At 38.2% G+C, this 19,112-nt stretch overlaps 1 protein-coding gene across 5 annotated transcripts in view; it reads left to right on the forward strand.

The window, feature by feature from the left end:
* The window catches only part of tecpr2 (tectonin beta-propeller repeat containing 2), a 113,813-nt gene extending 96,753 nt beyond the window's left edge, over positions 1 to 17,060 (forward strand). For 3 of the 5 annotated variants that reach the window (XM_043697447.1, XM_043697446.1, XM_043697448.1), the window contains exons 18-20: positions 5,060 to 5,201; positions 7,867 to 8,016; positions 14,288 to 17,060. In XM_043697447.1, the coding sequence (XP_043553382.1) occupies positions 5,060 to 5,201; positions 7,867 to 8,016; positions 14,288 to 14,445 (450 nt within the window). In that variant the 3' untranslated portion in view covers positions 14,446 to 17,060. Of the gene's footprint in view, positions 1 to 5,059; positions 5,202 to 7,866; positions 8,017 to 9,831; positions 9,970 to 11,364; positions 11,601 to 14,287 lie in introns of all 5 variants that reach the window. The other 2 variants (XR_006312754.1, XR_006312753.1) reach the window with 2 other exon arrangements.
* Positions 17,061 to 19,112: the final 2,052 nt, after the last annotated feature.

Below are 19,112 nucleotides of genomic sequence, written 5' to 3' on the forward strand. Positions count from 1 at the left end.
AACGTCCCAGCCTCCGCTATGTTCCACGGCAATGAATTCCACAGGCCTACCACTGTCTGGCTGAAGAATTATCTCCTCATTTTCGTTTTAAATTGACCCCCTTTAATTCTAAGGCTGTGCCCACAGGTCCTAGTATCCCTGCCTGACGGAAACAAATTACCAGCATCCACCCTTTCTAAGCCATGCGTTATCTTGTAAGTTTCTATTAGATCTCCCCTCAACCTTCTAAACTCTAATGAATACAATCCCAGGATCCTCAGCCATTCATCGTATGTTTGGCCTGCCATTCCAGGGATCATCCATGTGAATCTCAGCTGGACACACTCCAGTGCCAGTATGTCCTTCCTGAGGTATGGGGCCTAAAACTGGACACAGTATTCTAAATTGGGCCTAACCAGAGCTTTGTAAATTCTCAATAACACGTTGCTGTTTTTACATTCCAACTCTCTTGAAATAAATAACACCATTACATTTGCTTTCTTAACCACAGACTCAACCTGCAAATCAACCTTTAGAGAATCCTAGACTAGCAGTCCCAGATCCCTTTGTACTTTGGCTTTATGAATTTTCTCACCATTTAGAAAATAGTCTGTCCCTGTATTCTTTTTTCCAAAGTGCAAAACTTTGCATTTGCTCACATTGAATTTCAATGCCACTTCTTGAACCACTCTCCTAAACTGTCTACATCTTTTTGCAGCCTCCCCTCCTCCTCAGAACTACCTGCCTGTCCGCCTACCTTCGTATTCTTGGCGAACTTCGGCAGAATGCCCCCAGTCCTTTCATCCAGATCATTAATATATAAAGTGAATAGCTGCGGCCCCAACACTGAACCCTGTGGGACACCACTTATCACTAGCTGCCATTCTGAAAAAAACCTTTTATTCCAACTCTGTGCCTTCTGTCAGACAGCCAATCCTCAATCCATGCCAGTAGCTCACCTCGAACACCATGGGCTCTCACCTTACTCAGCAGCCTCCCATGAGGCACCTTATCAAAGACTTTTTGGAAGTCTAGGTAGATAACATCCACTGGTTTTCCCTGGTCTAACCTCTTGTTACCTCTTTAAAGAATTCTAACAGGATTATGGTCGGCAAGGACTGGTTAGACAAAGGGTCTGTATCCATGGTGTGTGACTCTGTCTCCATGACATATAGGCCTAGAGTCACCTGTTGGCCAGACCAGGCAAGGACAGCATTTTCCTTGAAGGACAGGAGTGACCCAGATGAGTTTTTCCTGACATATGGCAGTGGTTTCATGGTCATCAGTGGACTCTTAATTCCAGATTTTTTTTTATTGAATTCAAATTCCGCCATCTGAACATTACTTGGGTCTCTGGGTTAACAATCCAGCAATATTATCACTAAGCTTTCACCTTCTCTGATCATATATCATAGTGTTTAGGTTAGCAATAGAAAAGAACAAAGAGTAATCTAAAGTAAAAACATTTAATTGGAAGAGGATCAGTTTTAGTGGGTGGAGAGCAGATCTATCCTGGGTAAATTTGAATTAAAGATTGGCATGAAATAGTTAATTGAACTGAGGTGTTCCTTTAAAGAGGAGGTGGTGCTAGCATATTGGAGGGTCATACCCACAATGGAGGAGGTTAGCATCAGTAACCTGGAGTTCGAAAAGAGGGTAAACCTTAGATTCTCTAGGTGGAAGAAAATAAGGGACTGTGAGGTATATGATAAATGTCAGATTAATAAAACAAAATAAAACCAAGCTGATTATAGAAGATTTGTGTGGAAAGTGGTGGGGAAGGAGTGGAAGTGTTGGTGGTGGGGTGTGGGGAACAAAGACAAAATATGAAAACTACAACTTTCATGAAAGGAAATTCAAAAGTCTTCTACAACCATGTATGGTAGTTCAAGCCAATGAGGGATCGGAAAAGAGACCTAAATGTGGAGGCAGAAACATGGTTAAGGTAATAATTAGTACTTTGCACATCTCTTTATCAAAGAAGTTAAAGTCATAATGAGAGAAAAGGTAATTAAGATATTTGATGGGCTAAAAGATTATGAAGCCCAAATGAAGCAAAACAAAAACAATGAATCATGCAATTATATAGCGCCTTTCAGAACCATCAAACCCTCCTCAATGCTTTACAGGCATTGAAGCACTTTGAACATGCAATTGCTGTTGTAACATAGTAAATATGGTACCCACTTTGTGCACAGCAAGCTCCCGCAAATTGCAATGTGATAATAGTCAAATGATCTGTTCTTGTGGTGTTAATTGAGGAATATCATTGTTTGGAGCACAAGAACTCACTCTCCTGCTTTTCTTCAAATAATAGTGCTTTGGGATCTTTTACTACAACCTGAGAGGACAGACAGGACTTTGATTTAACATCTTATTTGAAAGACATCACTAAAAAGCCTGGCTACACTTAAATAAGTCATCACGATCTGATTGGCGCATCTGAAGTTTGTGCGAGCACTCAGGATTTTGAGGATGGAAATTGCAGGCGTATTGGCCCTAATTTTCCAACCCTCTTTCAACATGGTTGGTGCCAGAGCATTGTATATCTATTTTTTTTTTAAAAAGAGTATGTGAATAAATACAGTAACTACAAGTCAATCACTTTATCATCTTGGTTGGAAAACTTTTAGAAATGACAAACCAGGATGAAATTAATAGTCACAGCAAGGCAAGAGTGGAACATGCTGGTTTTCCTTAATTTGACTTTTCTTTAAATAAAGCATAGAGTATAAAAACAATAAAACTATGAAGAATGTGTGTGCATGCTTGATAACCTTTTCCTGAACTACATTAGATGAACTGCATTTATTATTAAATACTTGGTGCTATTTTGAACCATGAAATGGAATACTGCTTTGCATTATTGACCATGACTGTTTTGAGATACAGAACAGCACATCATTTTGATATGAAATATCCGTTCCTGCAAAATAAATAAATAAATGCCATCCTACAATTCTTTCTTTGGCTTAGGTTTGCCCTAAGTCTGATTACTGTATGTAGGATTTCAAACTAATTTGAAAAGTATTTTAATTTTTAGTATTTAATTATCTTTTGTACGAGCCTTCTTAAGGTTTGACCTATCACAAACGCTGTTTAATTATCTTCTAATATCGTAGTGGAACTGTAATGTCAGGACTAGATTTTATTACTGACATGATAGCGTGCTACATAAGTATATACTCTTAAGTTCCCTGAATTTCTGTTTTGTTTGACTTCCATCTCATTTGCTTCTATAATCTCTCTGACAGTTCCAGCCCTCACCAGGATCAGGATACAAAAGATCAACTGAATCTTCAGTATGATGGTGAAAGATTCTGTACTATTAAAGATGCAGTCATTTGGAAGAAATATTAAACTGAGCTTGTAAAAGAGATGTTGCCACTTATCAATAACATATGAATATATGAATTAAGAGCAGGAGTTGACCCCTTAAACCTACTCTGGCATTTAATAAGATTTTAGCTGATTACTTCATAATCTCACTTCTCCTCAGTGACATTTCACCCTCTTGCTTATCAAAGATCTATCTAATGCTGCCTTAAATGTAATTAAAGACTATGCTTCCATTACTTTTTCATGAAAGGAGTTCCAAAAACGCTCAAATCTTTGAGAAATAAATTCTGCTCAGATCTGTCTTAAATGGGCCACCCCTAATTTTAAATTGCCCTCCAAGAAACATATCTTTTCCATGTCTACCTGGTCAAGATTTCTCAAGATCTTGTGTTTTCTTTTTCTAAACTCCAGTATATAAAAACCTAGCTGATTCAGCCCTTCATTAGCTTTCCTAATTACTTGCTGTACTTGCATACTAAGCTTTTGTGTGTCAAACACCATGACAGTCTCATCATTCTGCATCTCAGAGTTCTGCAATCTTTCACTATTTAGTTAATATGCTTACTATTTATTCTACCTGCCAAAGCAAATAAGTACACATTTTCCGATCATTGTCCACTATCTATATCCTTATGTAGTCTCCTATGATTTCTTCACAACTTACTTTCCTACATATCTTTATGGTTGCTACATTTGCTGATGACCTGTGTATCAGTGCAGGTCTACTAATTCTTGAGCAAAAATAGTAAGATATGGAATGATGTATAAGAAACTTATGCATTTAAGAAGCACGTTTTCTTGCAGAGTACCAGTTATGATAATATTATCATGAACTACAGTAAAGGCTGCAATAAGATATATTGTAAATGCCGTAAAACCTGCAACTCTGTCATGATGCTACCGGCAGTACATTTACAATGTAGTCAAGTTTCAGCAAAAAAAGAAACGCTACTTATCCTCCTGTCTGCCTGTGACTGGAGTGTGCCTTCCAGAAAGGAGCTCTATGCGTGTCCATGTGCAGAATGCAACTTAAAGAGCAGGGAGAAGTGAAGCTCTTGAAGAAGTTGAATGATATTTTAGTGCAGTCATCATTGTCAGTGTCCCTGATAAAGCATTCTGTGTTGTATATCAGAAAGCAGTGTGTTCTCTGATATTCCTCTAAAGACTGAGTAAGAATGAGAGAGTATGTACTTTTTATATTCATTTGCAACTTATCATTAAACAAATGCACTTCGGGATCATTTTCTGTCACACTTCATTTATTGTGACACATTCCGATTATTCTCTTCCTGAACAAATAAATATTTTTGCATAAAACTAGATAATGCTGAAGAAATTCAATAGATCGACAGCTTCTTCAGGGAGAGAAACAGAATTTATGTTTTGAATCAAATATGACCCTTCTTTTGGAACTGAAGAGAGAGAGTTTTGGAAATTTTTTGTGGGAACAAAAATGCTGCAGCCTCTTAACTGATTCAACCTAATGATTTCCAAAAAAAACACAATGCAGGCAGGCATCTGACTCTTGAATAGCAGGGAATGCGCCAAGTGATGTGTAGCCATGGGCTTTGTACCCTTAAAAATGCACTGGTTTGCTGAGTAAGGTGTAGCATGCCATTCTAGTGGTTATGCAACAATTTATCTGTTTGTGTCTATATATAATTAGGTATAAAAGTAGTTTAGGATTTTGATTTTCCTTAGATTTTAATGCGATATTTTCAACAAACTCTTTCATTTAAAGCCATTAGGAACACAACTGATCAACATTTATTCCAGCCCTAATGACCAGATGGTTTGGGCAGTTGATAGTCGAGGCAACATCCATGTGCGACTTGGAATTACAGAGGCAATGCCTGTCGGCACTGATTGGGAACATGTGCCAGGTAAAAGAAGACTTCATTATTTATCTTTATCCAACTATGTGTCTAATAGTTTCACTCTGTTTATGTATTTATTAGCAGAGATAAGGTTAGCTGCCCTACAATTTCCTATTTTATTCTTGTCTCCAATGTAGAATGATATTTGTAGTCCAATGTATAGAGATGTACAGCACAGCAGCAGACCCTTTGGCCCGACTTGTCCATGCCGACCAGGTATCCTAAATTAATCTAGTCCCATTTGCCAGCACTTGGCCTATATCCCTCTAAACTCTTCCTATTCATATACCTATCCAGATGTCTTTTAAACATTGTAATTATACTAGCCTCCACCACTTCCTCTGGCAGTTCATTCCATACACACACCACCCTCTACATGAAAAGATAGCCCCTTAGGTCCCTTTTATATCTTTCCCTTCTCACCCTAAACCTATGCCCTCTAGTCCTGGACTCCCCCCCCCCCCAGAGAAATGACCTCATCTATTTAACCTATCCATGCTTCTCATGATTTTATAAAGCTCTATAAGATCACCCATCAGCCTCCAAGGAAAACAGCCCCAGCCTATTCAGCCTCTACCTACAGCTCAAACCCTCCAATCCCGGCAATATCTTTGTAAATCTTCTCTAAACCTTTCAAGTTTCACAGCATCCTTCCTATAGAACAGAAACCAGAGTTGCACGCAATGTTCCAAAAGTGGCCTAACCAATGTCCGGACAGCTACAACATGACCTCTCAACTCCTATACTCAATACTCTGACCAATAAAGGAAAACCTACCAAACTCTTTCTTCACTATCCTATCTACCTGCAACCCCACTTTGAAGGAGCTATGAACCTGCACTCCAAGATCTGTTTGTTCAGCAGTACTCCCCAGAATCTTACCATTAAGTTTATAAGTCCTGCCCTGATTTGACTTTCCAAAATGCCATGATGTGGAGGAGCCGGTTTTGGACTGGGGTGGACAAAGTTAAAAATCACACTACACCAGGTTACAGTCCAACAGGTTTATTTGGAAGCACTAGCTTTTGGAGCGCTGCTCCTTCAACACGTATCTGGAATAAACCTGTGGGACTATAACCTAGTGTTGTGACTTTTTAACCTTTACCAACATGCTTAAATACTTGGTCAGAGAATTTGTCAAATTGTTGACAATGCCACTTCTCTTTCACCTCAATTTTTTTCTCAAGTATTCAAATTCAGCTGCCACACCTCTCACGAAGCTTGATACTATCAGTTCAAAGCAGCCCATTTCATAGGCACCGCAACCACCACCTTATACATTCACTCCCTCCACTACAAACATGCAGTTGCATCATTGGGTAACATCTAGAAGACTCTGTGCAGCAATTTACCTTGGTTTGTTGAACAAGCCTATGGTCTCTTCTGCCAGAAAGATGAGGAGCAGTAGTTTTTGGCTCACCACCACATTCCCCTTCCAAGTTGCACACCATCCTCATTTAGAAATATGTCACCATTATCTTTCTGGTACTTGGTTAAAATGCTAGAATTCTCTCCTTAACAGGGCAATGATGTACTTATACCACATGGCCTGCAGAAAGATGGCTCACCATCAACTTCTCAAAGGCAGTTATTTCTGGCGTTAAAGAATAAATAAAACGTTTATGATGATTTTACAATCTTAGTAACGATCTTCTGTCTGAAAAATGTTCTTGGTATTTATGCCATCCTTCTGCTCTCCACTGTAAAGTTGCTTACTTCATCTGTTAGCTGATGTATCTCTACCATAATTATGTTGCTTATTGTCTGCATCTTTTTTTTTAAAATGTCTGTTGTACATGACTATTGTACCAATTCTTTCTTATCTTCATGTTAGGAAGTTTAATAAATTCCTTCATTAAATGAATTTAAGAGTAGGGAGGTTGTGCTTGCAGAGCATTAGTAAGATTACATCTTAACACGGAATACTAAATATAGCATTGGATCAATGCAAATACATTGAAAATAGCACAGAGGAAGTAAACTAGACTAATGCCTAGGATGAGTGGATTATGAGAAAAGGTTGGAGAATTGAAATTCAGAAGAGTAGAAGGCTAGTTGATTGAAGCTTCTAAGAGAGATCCTGACAGGGCAGATGTAGGCAAGATTCTTTTCGTGGGAGAATATGGAACGTGGGGCCATCATTTGCAAAAGATAATGTGCTCGCCATATAAGATAGATAGTGAGAATTCTTTCCTTAACAGGGGATCATGAGGCTTTAGAGCTCTCTTCCTCAAAAGGTGGTGGAAACAAGATCTATGAATAATTTTATGGCCAAAGTAGACAGATTCCTCATAAGTAAACGGTGAGAGGTTATTAGAGGTAAGTGGGAATATGGAATAATCAGATTAATCATAATGTCATTGAATAGTGGAATAGGATCAAGAGGCTGGGTAGCTTAGTTGTATGGTGATATCTTGCTAATCTCTTTTGTTTCATTTTCCTCTACTCTTTGTACTGATCCTCATTATACTTTCAGCTTCCCAAGTGACCCCCAACAGTGGGTTTACCTGTATTTTCTTACCAGAGCTAGGTTTCTTCTTTGTTGAAGTAGTCATTGAATCATAGTGTGTACTGGTAAATGACCTGTTTAAATACTAGAACATCATCAGAAAATTTAGTATGATCCATGTTTTACAATCACTTCTATACAATAACTAGAACATTTTTGTAGGTTTACAGGCAAGTCAGTTAACTGTGAGCTATAGAACAGTGTGGGTACGTTGTTCTAATGGAGATATAGCACGTCGCTATGGAATAACTAACAAAAATCCTGCAGGCGATTATTGGAAGAAGATTCCTGGTAATGTGATTTGCTTGACAGGTAAGGAGATCACACATTCGTTTTCCTCCAATAAATAAATATAGTCCATTATCTAATTTCTAGTTAAAGTTGCAAATGTTCACTGACCTTTTTTTGCAATAGCCCCCTAAAATTATATTTATGAGATCATAATTTATTTTTAAAAATCTGCTATGTCTGTTGTAACCAAATCCGGATAATTCAAGTCAATTCTTTGAGACTAGCTTATGTTTTCTGGACCTAATAAGCTGTTCCTGTTTGTAGAAATATTTACAGAGACTGTATAACAATTGGAATAATAACCATAAAATCTGTCAAGATCAAATTCTGTGAATGCTGTTCCCACACAATCTTAAGTTGTAATGATGTAGATATTAAATTTTAATACATTGAATGACAGCTCGTGTATGCATTATGCACAGAAATACTGACACATTTTTATAGTTGGTGATAAAGTTCTGCTAAGAATTAAGTTGATCATCGTTTTTGAAATGGCAGGGAAAATCCAAGCACACTCAATTGTGGATGAGCCAATTGTCTGTCCATGCGCATCTGAACTTCCAGATTTAGAATAGATTATATAATTCTTCACTGAGTTCTTATATATTGAAAGTGATTATTTCTGGCAATAAAAGTCATCAAGCATTGCTTCAGAAGTTTCCATTATAATCACCCTCCTTGAGGCAGGAGAAACAGCCTGATATGATAGCATACTTTAATAGTCTATGGTGGCGTCTGGGCAACTTTACTTCCACAATTTACAGTCTGCAGTGGTGAATTTGTAATCTCATTGTGTAAATTTGAAACTTTTATCTAGATTATCCACTTTTCCATGGTATTCATTACCAATGGTCTTCTAATATCAAGCTTACCATCTTCCTGCTCCCCTCGATATTAAATATTTTAGCTTAATTTCAGTTCTCACAGCCAAAGGTAATGCATTTTTTAAAAAACATCCAAACATCTGCACACTCAGCAGAGAATCATGTGAAAGCAATTTATAAGAGTTACATTCCTGTCTCCTGCTCTATTTCATTGGAATTGATAGTTATTCCTGAAATCTGTGATTGTGCTGACTGAAATTGGACTCCTCAGCAGTGATTAGGTTTGAATTCTGCAATCTCTTGGTTTGAATAATACTGCATGTCAGCAATGTTTACCTATTCACTACCTTATCTGGTTTATTGCTGTTAGCATTGACCTTTACTTTACAAACATTTTACATGACTGGTGAATTAATTCATTGACAATTGTATTACCTTGCAAAAATATTATTCAAACGAGAACATATTGATTTTTTTTTTTAAGTGCACCACAGACATTTGCCACAAGAAGAAAATGCCTTTGTGAGGATAAAATATCAGATTTTCTCCTTTAAAGATGTTGTTATATAACCAGGAAAATCTCTTCTAAAGGAGTGGGCGATATAAGACCCTTTGGACTTACTTGTTCAAGGGCTTCTTACCTTTTTTCTTAAATACATTGCTATTAAAAAAGGAAATTTCTTCATTTGAATATTACAACAAATACAAAACCAAACAATTCAAGCTAATAGTAAAAAAAAGCCTGTTAATTACGTAAATAGATCTCAATTAATAACTAAGCCAGAAAAGTCTTAACAATAATAATGATAATAACCATAACACAGCTCAGCAAACAAAGCAATAACCCTCAATTATTGAGCACATAAGTTTATACATATTCCTATGTTTGTAGTTCCTCCCCTCTGGACACCAGATTCATTACCTAGAATTGCCATGGCTATATGAAGGCTGTTTTAATATGGCGGACAAATCTGTACCCAGGTAGTCCAAAAAGGGCTGCTATGTCTTATAGAAATTCTCAGTTTTATGGTGCACCGTACTTGTAAGAAAGACCGAGGGGATGTGCTCCACGACTAGCTTACGCCAGCCCGTCAGCCCCAGGGGATTGTCCGACACCCACCCTAACAGAATGTTCTTTCTGGCACAAGAAGTGAGTATACTGAAAAGCCTTTTTTTGTGTGTGCATCTAATGAAAATGAATTAACAAAACCAAGAAGAGGAGACACCGGGTCCATCTCCACCTCTGTCCCCCAAGTCCTTCTCTATTTCGCCTACCACAGTGCTCCAATATACCCGCAGTCTGTGGCAGGACCAAAGACAATAAGTAAGCGTGCCCATGCTCACTTTACATTAGGACACATTGGTGATGCTCCCGCTTTAAATTTAGTGAGGCGGCCTGGGGCCAGATGGAGCCAGTGGAGAATCTTCAATTGCAAGGCATCGGTCCTATTGCAAATCGAGATCCTTCATGCATTTTCCCAGATATCCTCCCATACTTCAGAAAAGATCTCGACAATCAACTCCCTCTTCCATACCTTACAGAGCCATTTGGTCTTGTCTGAGGGACCCTCTCCCAACAGATAATAAGCATTGCTAACAGATAATGTATCCTCAGCACTCAGCACCTCTTCTCCATTTTGCACCTCTAAGGATCAGTTAGAAGTGTGGTCTCTTTTTGTATGATGTTTCTAATTTGAAAGAATCAAAAGAGGTCCTTACTGGGTAATTCATATTTCCGAGCCAGCTAGTCAAAGGACATAAATATGTTCCTTTCAAATAAATCTCCCAGGCAAGACACGCCCCTAGCTGCACATAGTTTAAACCCAGAGACCATCATCCAGGCATACCAACTATGGGTGTCAAAAATGATGTTTTGGAAATATTGCCCTCACCCTGACTCATTGCCCTCCACGCTTTGACAGTATTGATTACTGCAATTGACTGCAATTTAGTCAATTTAATTAGGAGCCGCTTGTGATACCAGATAGAAGAACTAAACCAGCTGCTCAGTTTTCTAAATATTTGCTTAATAAAAAGCAGAGGAAGCATTCACATAGGATACAACAGACTGGGCAGAATGTTCATTTTAATGAGGGCTGTCCGATCTAACCAAGAGATCGGAGTGCCTCCCATCTACAAAGGTCCTGCTTGATCCTTTTGAATAAATGGGCAAAATTGGCTTTAAGTAGCCAATCAAAAATGGGAGTGATTAAAATACCTAAGTAGAGAAAGCCCTCCTGTGACCATCTGAAAGAGAACCTAGATCTGCCCTCAAGATCAGGCACTCTCGGGAGACCGCCCATAGACATGGCCTCTGGCTTTGCAAAATTGATATTATAACCCGAGAAGCCACCAAATAGATTGATGCATTGTATCAGGTGTGGCACTAAGACTGTTGGGTTTGATAAGAAGACAAGGACTGCATCCGCATACAACGCGATCTGTGTGACTTTGTCTCTCTTAGTTGTGTCCTCCCACACCATCTCTGTGAGTCATTAAACATACTAAGCATTGCCCTGACAATATACTTATAAATTCCTTATAGAACTCACTGGGGAACCCGTCAGGACCCGGCGCCTATCCATTCTGGAGCTGCCTCACTGCCTCCTGCATCTCTTGTCTGACAGTGGGCCATTGAGGAGAGACTTTTGTTCAGGGGTCACTCCCGGAAGGTTCAAATTCTTAAAAAAAGACTCCATCCAAACCCGCCCACTCTACAGCTTTCAGATTGGTATAATTCAGAGTAAAATTTCTGGAATGCTGCATTACTCCTTTAGAATCGTAGGTCAAATTTCCAGTGTCCTCTCTGATTGAGGTAATGGCCGGCGGGGGGGGCACTTTTTTTTTCCCTAGCAAGATATGCTCGGTTCTTGCCCGGCTTATCCCTATGCTCAAACAGCCTTTGACTTGCAAATGTAAGCTCCCTCTTGGCTGTCCGTGTGAGCATGGAGTTAAGCATAGACTGAAGCACCATGTTCCTTTGCAGTTTAACAAGTGAGGGCCTGTCAAAATATGCCTTTTCAGCTACTTTCAGACGCGCCTCGAGCAAGCGCTGCTGCTCACTCACCATCACTTCTGACTGGCCGAATAGAAAACAACCAACCCCCGAGCATAGGCTTTAGCTGTTTCCCAAAGGATGGATGGGCTACTGGCTGAGCCAGAATTAATATCTAAAAAAGCCCTGAACTCAGTAGAAAATAATTCAATAAACTTGCTATCCTTGAGAATGAAGGGGTCCAGTCGCCAGTGCTTGGAACCTACTACCGTTACTCTTAACCATTAAATACACTGGGATGTGATCAGAAATAGGGATATTGCCAATTGTACATGACACCACCGAGCCCAGATGTGCTGCGGGGGTCAGAAAACGATCAATCCTGGTATGGCATTTATGTGGGTTTGAAAGGAACATGATGTCCCTGGCATTAGGGTGAAGGTGCCTCCAAACATCTACCAAACCCAATCCAGCACGCAGATCCCTTAATTGTTTATGTTGCAAAGAAGATATCGGCGGCAATCTGTGTACAGTAGGATCGATGAGACAATTGAAATCTCTCCCTACGATGATATGTTGAGATGCAAGGTTAATCAGTCTAGAAAGTGCATTTGTGAAGAATTTAAGAGGGTGGGGTGGGGGACAGTAAACATTTAAGATCCCATATTCTTCTCTATGTATCAAAGCTTTAAGGATTACAAATCTCCCATTTATGTCTTTAATGCACTCTAATAACTTAAATGGGAGGTTCTTTCTAACTAAAATAGCCACCCCTCTACTGTTCGTATTGAAAGATGAAAAATAAACCCATTCTGTTGCAGATTCAAATGCTCTGCATCATCCAAGTGTGGTTCTTATAATAAGGCAACATTCACCCTCTCCCTTTTAAGGCTCTTCCTTCCTCTTGACAGATGAATGACTCCCCTTAATATTCCTTATAAACATTCTTAGCCATAACCTTCTATAGCACCATTTAGACTCCAGAGAGAAAACTACACAGACTAAAATAACTACACCCAACAAATCTGCAAAATTTACAAAAACTATATACAGCAAAAACAGAAAATTGCCAAAGGCACTAATTGGAGAAATATACCTCCCATTCAAAAGGGTTACGTACACATCCTACAAACCTACTAACCATCCCAACGGCCCCCTCAACTCCTACCAGCTAGGGCCACTCCACATACACCAACCAACGGATAGAGATAAAACAAACACCCAAAAGCAAGGTTAGTACAATCTACAAGTAAACTAAAAATAAGTATGTCAACCATCCCTTAACATAACTTTGAGATTAAAGATAAATGCGCTATCCATCCTGGACATCATTTCACGCAATGTATTACTAGAAAGGAGACTCCATCAAGTCCTTTTTAAAGAAGAGCAAACCCAAACAGCTCTGTCCTCTCCGCCTATTCGGCCATTCGACGTATGTCAACATGTCCACAAAGTTCTTCACCTTCTCTGGTGAGACGAACAAATATATGGATCCATTATGATTGATCCGAAGCATTGCTGGATATCTTAAAGAATACTGGATGCCAAACTCTCTGTTTCCTCTTGACGTCATCGTAGGACTTCCTTTTCCAGACCACTGTCACCAAGAAGTCTTGAGAAAAACATGACCCTGGAGCCGCCACATACCAACGCCCTCGAATCCCTCCCCAGACTCTAGAGGCTTCCATGACCCTCTTCTTGTCTTTATAGCGATGGAACCTTACCAGGACAGAGCGTGGGCGCTTATCCGCACTTGGCTTTTGTGCCACGATCCGGTGGGCTCTTTCAATTGTTATCCTTCCCTTCTCAACCTCCAAACCAAGGAACTCCGGGAACCACTTCTCGAAGAACTCCACCGTCCGTTCACCTTCTATCCCCTCTGGTATGCCAACAATGTGCAGGTTCTTTCTTCTGCCCCTGTTTTTGAGATAGTCTACCAGAACCAGCAGACCTTTGCTTCTTGGGCTTCAGTCGGTTCTTGGAGGAGTCAGTCTCTGCCTCTACCCCTGCAGCCTGGCACTCTAGCTCATCAGTCCTTTTTCCCAGGTCTTGCAGCAGAGCAGATACAGGAGGCAGCTTCTCCCTGATTTTTTTTCCTGAATATGCATCCCCAGGACTTTGCAGGATTTAGCCAGCTCCTGAACCAGGGTCTGGTGAGTAACCAAGCCCGCTGTTTCAGTGGGCTAGGCCATGGCCCTGGCCCCAGGCCAGCTTCCTCCTTTCTTCGGCATTTCCAGCTGCAAGGACAAAGGTCGGTAGATTTTTTTCAGGTTTCTAGCTCCTTCACTTTTTTTTGCTCACAGTAAAGTGTTTGGGATGGGCCCTGGCTCTGTTAGGTCAGTGTTGCAGCGCAGAGCTTCTTACCTTAATATCAAATAAATTGTAATGTTTGTTACTGTTTTACAATACTTGAGTTACTTCAATGCTTGTTTTCAAGCTTTTTAATTATGTTTGCTGTTCTACTTTCTCATAGTTACACCTCAAGATGACCTGTGGGCCATTAGCACTGGAGGCTCACTTCTTCAACGACTTACCAAGAATTTTAATCATACCGATGCACTAATTAATCCTAACCGTATTGCTCTTTTGGGTCAATCTGAGGACTTTGATGATGAGTGGGAGGTCATCTGAAAATGACAGAAATTGCAGCATTTCTTGGATCATATAACCAAGCCATGAATATTACCTTTTCTTTTATTCATTGCAGATTCTTAATCCCATTAGGGTTAACAATTGCATTCAGACAAATATTTTGCATAAATTTCTTTGCGGTTACAGTATAAATGAAGCAAATGCATCTTTTGTGACTCTGCTAGCATTAGAATGCAAACAGGTATATCATTCAGCAAAGAAGCTGAAAGACTTGAAATGCTACCTTCTAACTGGGAGCTGTTGTCTGAGTATGCTTTTACAACAGAAAACCCCATTTGGACTGGTTTTCTGTTACCATTCACTTACCATGTTGCAATCCATATATCAATCTCTGAATGTAGATTTTGTGTAGAGGTTTGAGATACCCACATAACGATTGTTTTGTTAATTTATGTAAACTGGACATTAAACACATCAGGAACAAGAAACTTGCACAGCCAATAGCAATAAGAGCAGAAGATGGGTCATTTTATTGTTTAAGAAAGATTTGTGGCTATAGTTAGGTTATTGACGGTTTCTTTTTGTTAGCACCTTCCTGCTTCTGTTAGGAATAGAAATATTCTTGAATGAGTGGTGTCACTGTTTACACACACCGATAACTGATCAAAAATACATGTATTTTTGGAATGGTGTTATTGGTGTTTTAGCCACACTCAAAGCAACAAGGTGGCCAGCTTGAATGGGAAATGGCACCCATATTTAATTCCAAGGAAGTTGAGATTCAAACTTATCTTTAATTCCTATGACTGAAGCAATCTCCAGCTTAAAAAAGCTTAAGAATAAAGCATTACATTGCATTATAGTATACAGTGATACTGAAACAGTTTTTGTTTAGTGTATTATTATTTAAGGTGCTTTTAACTGCCAATTGTAGTCTGAAAGTTTTTGTTAATATGAATTGTAGGTGACTAAGTAGAATATTACTAAAATATCCATCTATCTTAAAGCCTTGTGGATGCTAGTTTTACATAGATCAGAATTCATCAGTTGATTGTGCTACCTTTGAAAAAAAGCCTTACTAATATTGTGTTTACTGTAAATAGTATATGTGCAAAACTATAATAGTAATTTGAAGTTCAATTGCTATTTAGCAATTTTTTTAATTCCCTTTAGAAACTGACAAATTGGTCCTAACCAAATTATAACCAAATGTCATTAGTGATGCTTTTGTGTTGGAGAAAAGGACAATGTTTACACTTGCCAGATATATTAATCAGACTCTTGTATATAGATTACATACAGTTTGAGTCCATTCTGAGAGTTCAGTCTATTGAATTTTGCACTTTGAACTTTTCTCGAGGATACCTTGTGAAAATCAGATACTCCAGAGCTTGTGGCAACTGTCAGTAACTGATTTTATTAATTGTACAGTATATTATGTTCCTATTAGCTTGAAATGATTACTAACTTTATTAGTTTAGATCCAGGAGTCCATGAATGACAATTAATTTTCTTCTGTGTAAACAACTGAAAATATGAAATATCTTAAAATGAAAATAAATCGCGCAATGGAAGGCCATATATCTCACTAACAAAAATATATTTTTTAAGAAGATAACTAATTGCTAAAATTAGTTATTTGAATATTAGTAGCACATTGTGAAACATAAACTCTGTTATGCAGTCATTTTGTTGGTCTGTCAACTTAAATTCTTTAATGTATTAATGAGATGATGCATTATGTAGAGATACACTGCAGTTCCAACTAATGAGCTATAAAAATAAGGAAATGGGTGATGCAGTGGATTACCAGACAGCCCAGTCTACAGTCTTTGAATTCAATCCAAACAAGTAACTGACATTTTTTTTTAACCAGCCATAATGGTGCATCTTCAAATTAGCTTGTGTAGTGTCATCTCTGCTCATTGTGTTTACAGATCAGTAGCAAAAATCTGTATAATTGAGCAAAGTCTTCTGCATTATAAACCCAGAATATTCATTGTGAGGAATAGAAATAATCATTTGATCCCATAGGAGGTGCTCTGTCCTGTGAATAATATAGTTGATCATGAAGCTCAAGTGCTAGATGTGGAAGTGTTCTGTTGCACAAACTGACTTTATTGTACAGAAAACAATATGAATGCAATGCAGAATGAGAGGTTTTGAATTGTTACTTTCCCCTCTCTAAATGTGATAGTGAAATTATTGTAAAAGTCTTGACAGATGTCAAGAAAATGGTTTGCAAATGTAAACAGCTATTAATTTGTTTAGGCCAGCAAAGTATACCATTTTGTTTAAAAATATGAATGATTTATTTGCTTTTTTAGAAGTTGAATCTCTTAATAGAGCTTTCACTTATTGAATATATGCTTAATAATTGTTACCCTTAGAGATTTTAATTTTAAAATGTTTTAAGCTGTTTAATAAACATGCCTCTATCGTAGTCCATTGAGTTGAATTCAATTCAGTGATTGTTATATCCTGTGATGAGTAGGATATTTGTTTGAGTAACTAACTTTAATATTTTCAAAGGAACGCATGCATATATGTGATACTGCAGCTCAGCTTGATTGTGGCCTTTTTGATGTAAAAACAATGACTGCAGATGCTGGAAACCAGATTCTGGATTAGTGGTGCTGGAAGAGCACAGCAGTTCAGGCAGCATCCGAGGAGCTCCTTGGATGCTGCCTGAACTGCTGTGCTCTTCCAGCACCACTAATCCAGAATGTGGCCTTTTTGATGTAAATCAAAATTTTTACAGCCTGGAATAAATGCATTAAAGTGTAAATCATAGATTAATTGCACAGTAAATTGAAAGACTGGCTGACTAAATGAATTCACTGGAAAGAGCTCTAGTGATATTCACGTTGTACCAGAAGAATATTACATGCATGCTCCTGTGTTGTATATTTAACTATTTATGATAGGTTTCCAATGATACCTAACAACAAAACTTATTAAAAATGTTTATAACGTTTTACATTGTGCATCAAAGCTGGTACTATTGCTTAAACAGTCCCTGTATATGAGTGCATACCCTTTCGCAAAAATGAAATAAAGATACTAAACAAATATTTTCTATATACATATTTAATAATACTGTTAAAATGTATTGTTTTTGACTAGAAATAAATATATAGCTGCCAATCCATTTTTACAGGAGTTAGCATATAATGAGGTTGCATTCTGTCCATACAATTAAAACAGCAAGAGGATTATTAACTTTTAATACTTCTAGAACATGTTACTGCAAGAATTCCTTGACCACTGTGTGCAGTTTCTTAACGTCATGACAGAATTTCTTCAGCGTGCGGAAGGATCAATGGATTTTGTTCATTCTGCTTTTTCTTTATTGCTGTTATCCTGTAATTAAGCCAAGAAGAGACTTATGAATTTAGATTCACATTTTTTAGAATACAAAGCTTCCAGCGATGGTTTTGTACATTCACAAGCATTATTGTTCTGATAAATCTATTATTAGTGCTGAAGTCAGTAAACAAGTTTGAGGTGAAGTCTAAAATTTCAGGAACACTTTTTCTGATGCTGATGCTTATATACTTGATCTTTTAGGATTTTAGTATAAAATGTCATCTTCCTGGTGCTATAATTTTGATCCGTACTCCTATTCAAGTCTTAAGAACTTTTTAGAAAGTCAGAAAAATCTTAATTATTTTACACCAAACGATAGTTACTAGGTTTGATGGATGTTCCTTCCATTAACTGCAAAGCCACTAAAACCAATTAATTCTTGCTACTTGTTCTGCCCTAGCAGTAGTATTATTGCCAGGCTTTACTATTCTCAAAGCAATCTGAATGAATGCTGTAGTGCTTCAAGTTCCTTATTCATGGCAACAAGGTTTTCATGTATTTTTCCTGGTTTGTCCTCTGAAAACTTTAGTTCTTGATGATTCCAGGTCCCAGGTACATTGGCAGCTGCCCTCCATGCCAATTCTTTCTGTATTATCAACAAAATGCTGTTTTTATGACATTTAAATGGTGAATACCATTGCTACCAGACTCCTGTATGATCACACAGCTGAACTGGCAACTCTCCTTCTCCCTCTAAAATTGCTTAAGCTACTGAGATTTTCTTTTTCCAGCATTAGTTTTTTTTATTTTGATTTAGTTAAGTTAGGTTTAGTTAATGCTTGAGTGCATGCTAAAAACTGAAAAAAGAAACAAAATGCTGGAGAAACTCAGCAGGTCTGCCAGCATTTGTGGAGAGAGAGAAAAACAAAGTTAACATTTCAAGTCCAGTGACCCTTTGTCAGAACTAAAAGCAGCTGAGAAATGTTGGTATTTTATGCTGATGATGGGGATAGGAGTAGAGAATGGGTGGAGTGAGATGCTCCTGACACTGAGATGAACTTCAAAGGACTTACCTCTCATCTTGATTCTGCCACGAATCTTATCAAAACCCATGTCACTCACACCCATATAAGTTTTCACCTAAACTATTCTGAGAGCAAAGAATAGAGGGAGATGGGGTGGCATCACTGATTAGGGAAGCAGTTAAGTATTGAAATAAAGGAAATCCTCACTGGGACAAGAACAGAATCTGATTCCTTAAAATTAAGTAGCAAAGAGAGTATGATCACACTACTGGGAACAGGAGGAGGTATTCTGAAGACATTTTAAAATCAAGAAAGAGAAGAAAATCTGTCAGGAAACCAGAATGATGTACAAGAGCTGTTTGGAGATTTTAT

This window comes from Chiloscyllium plagiosum, chromosome 10 (genome assembly GCF_004010195.1).
Source record: "Chiloscyllium plagiosum isolate BGI_BamShark_2017 chromosome 10, ASM401019v2, whole genome shotgun sequence".
Taxonomy (NCBI): Eukaryota; Metazoa; Chordata; class Chondrichthyes; order Orectolobiformes; family Hemiscylliidae; genus Chiloscyllium; species Chiloscyllium plagiosum.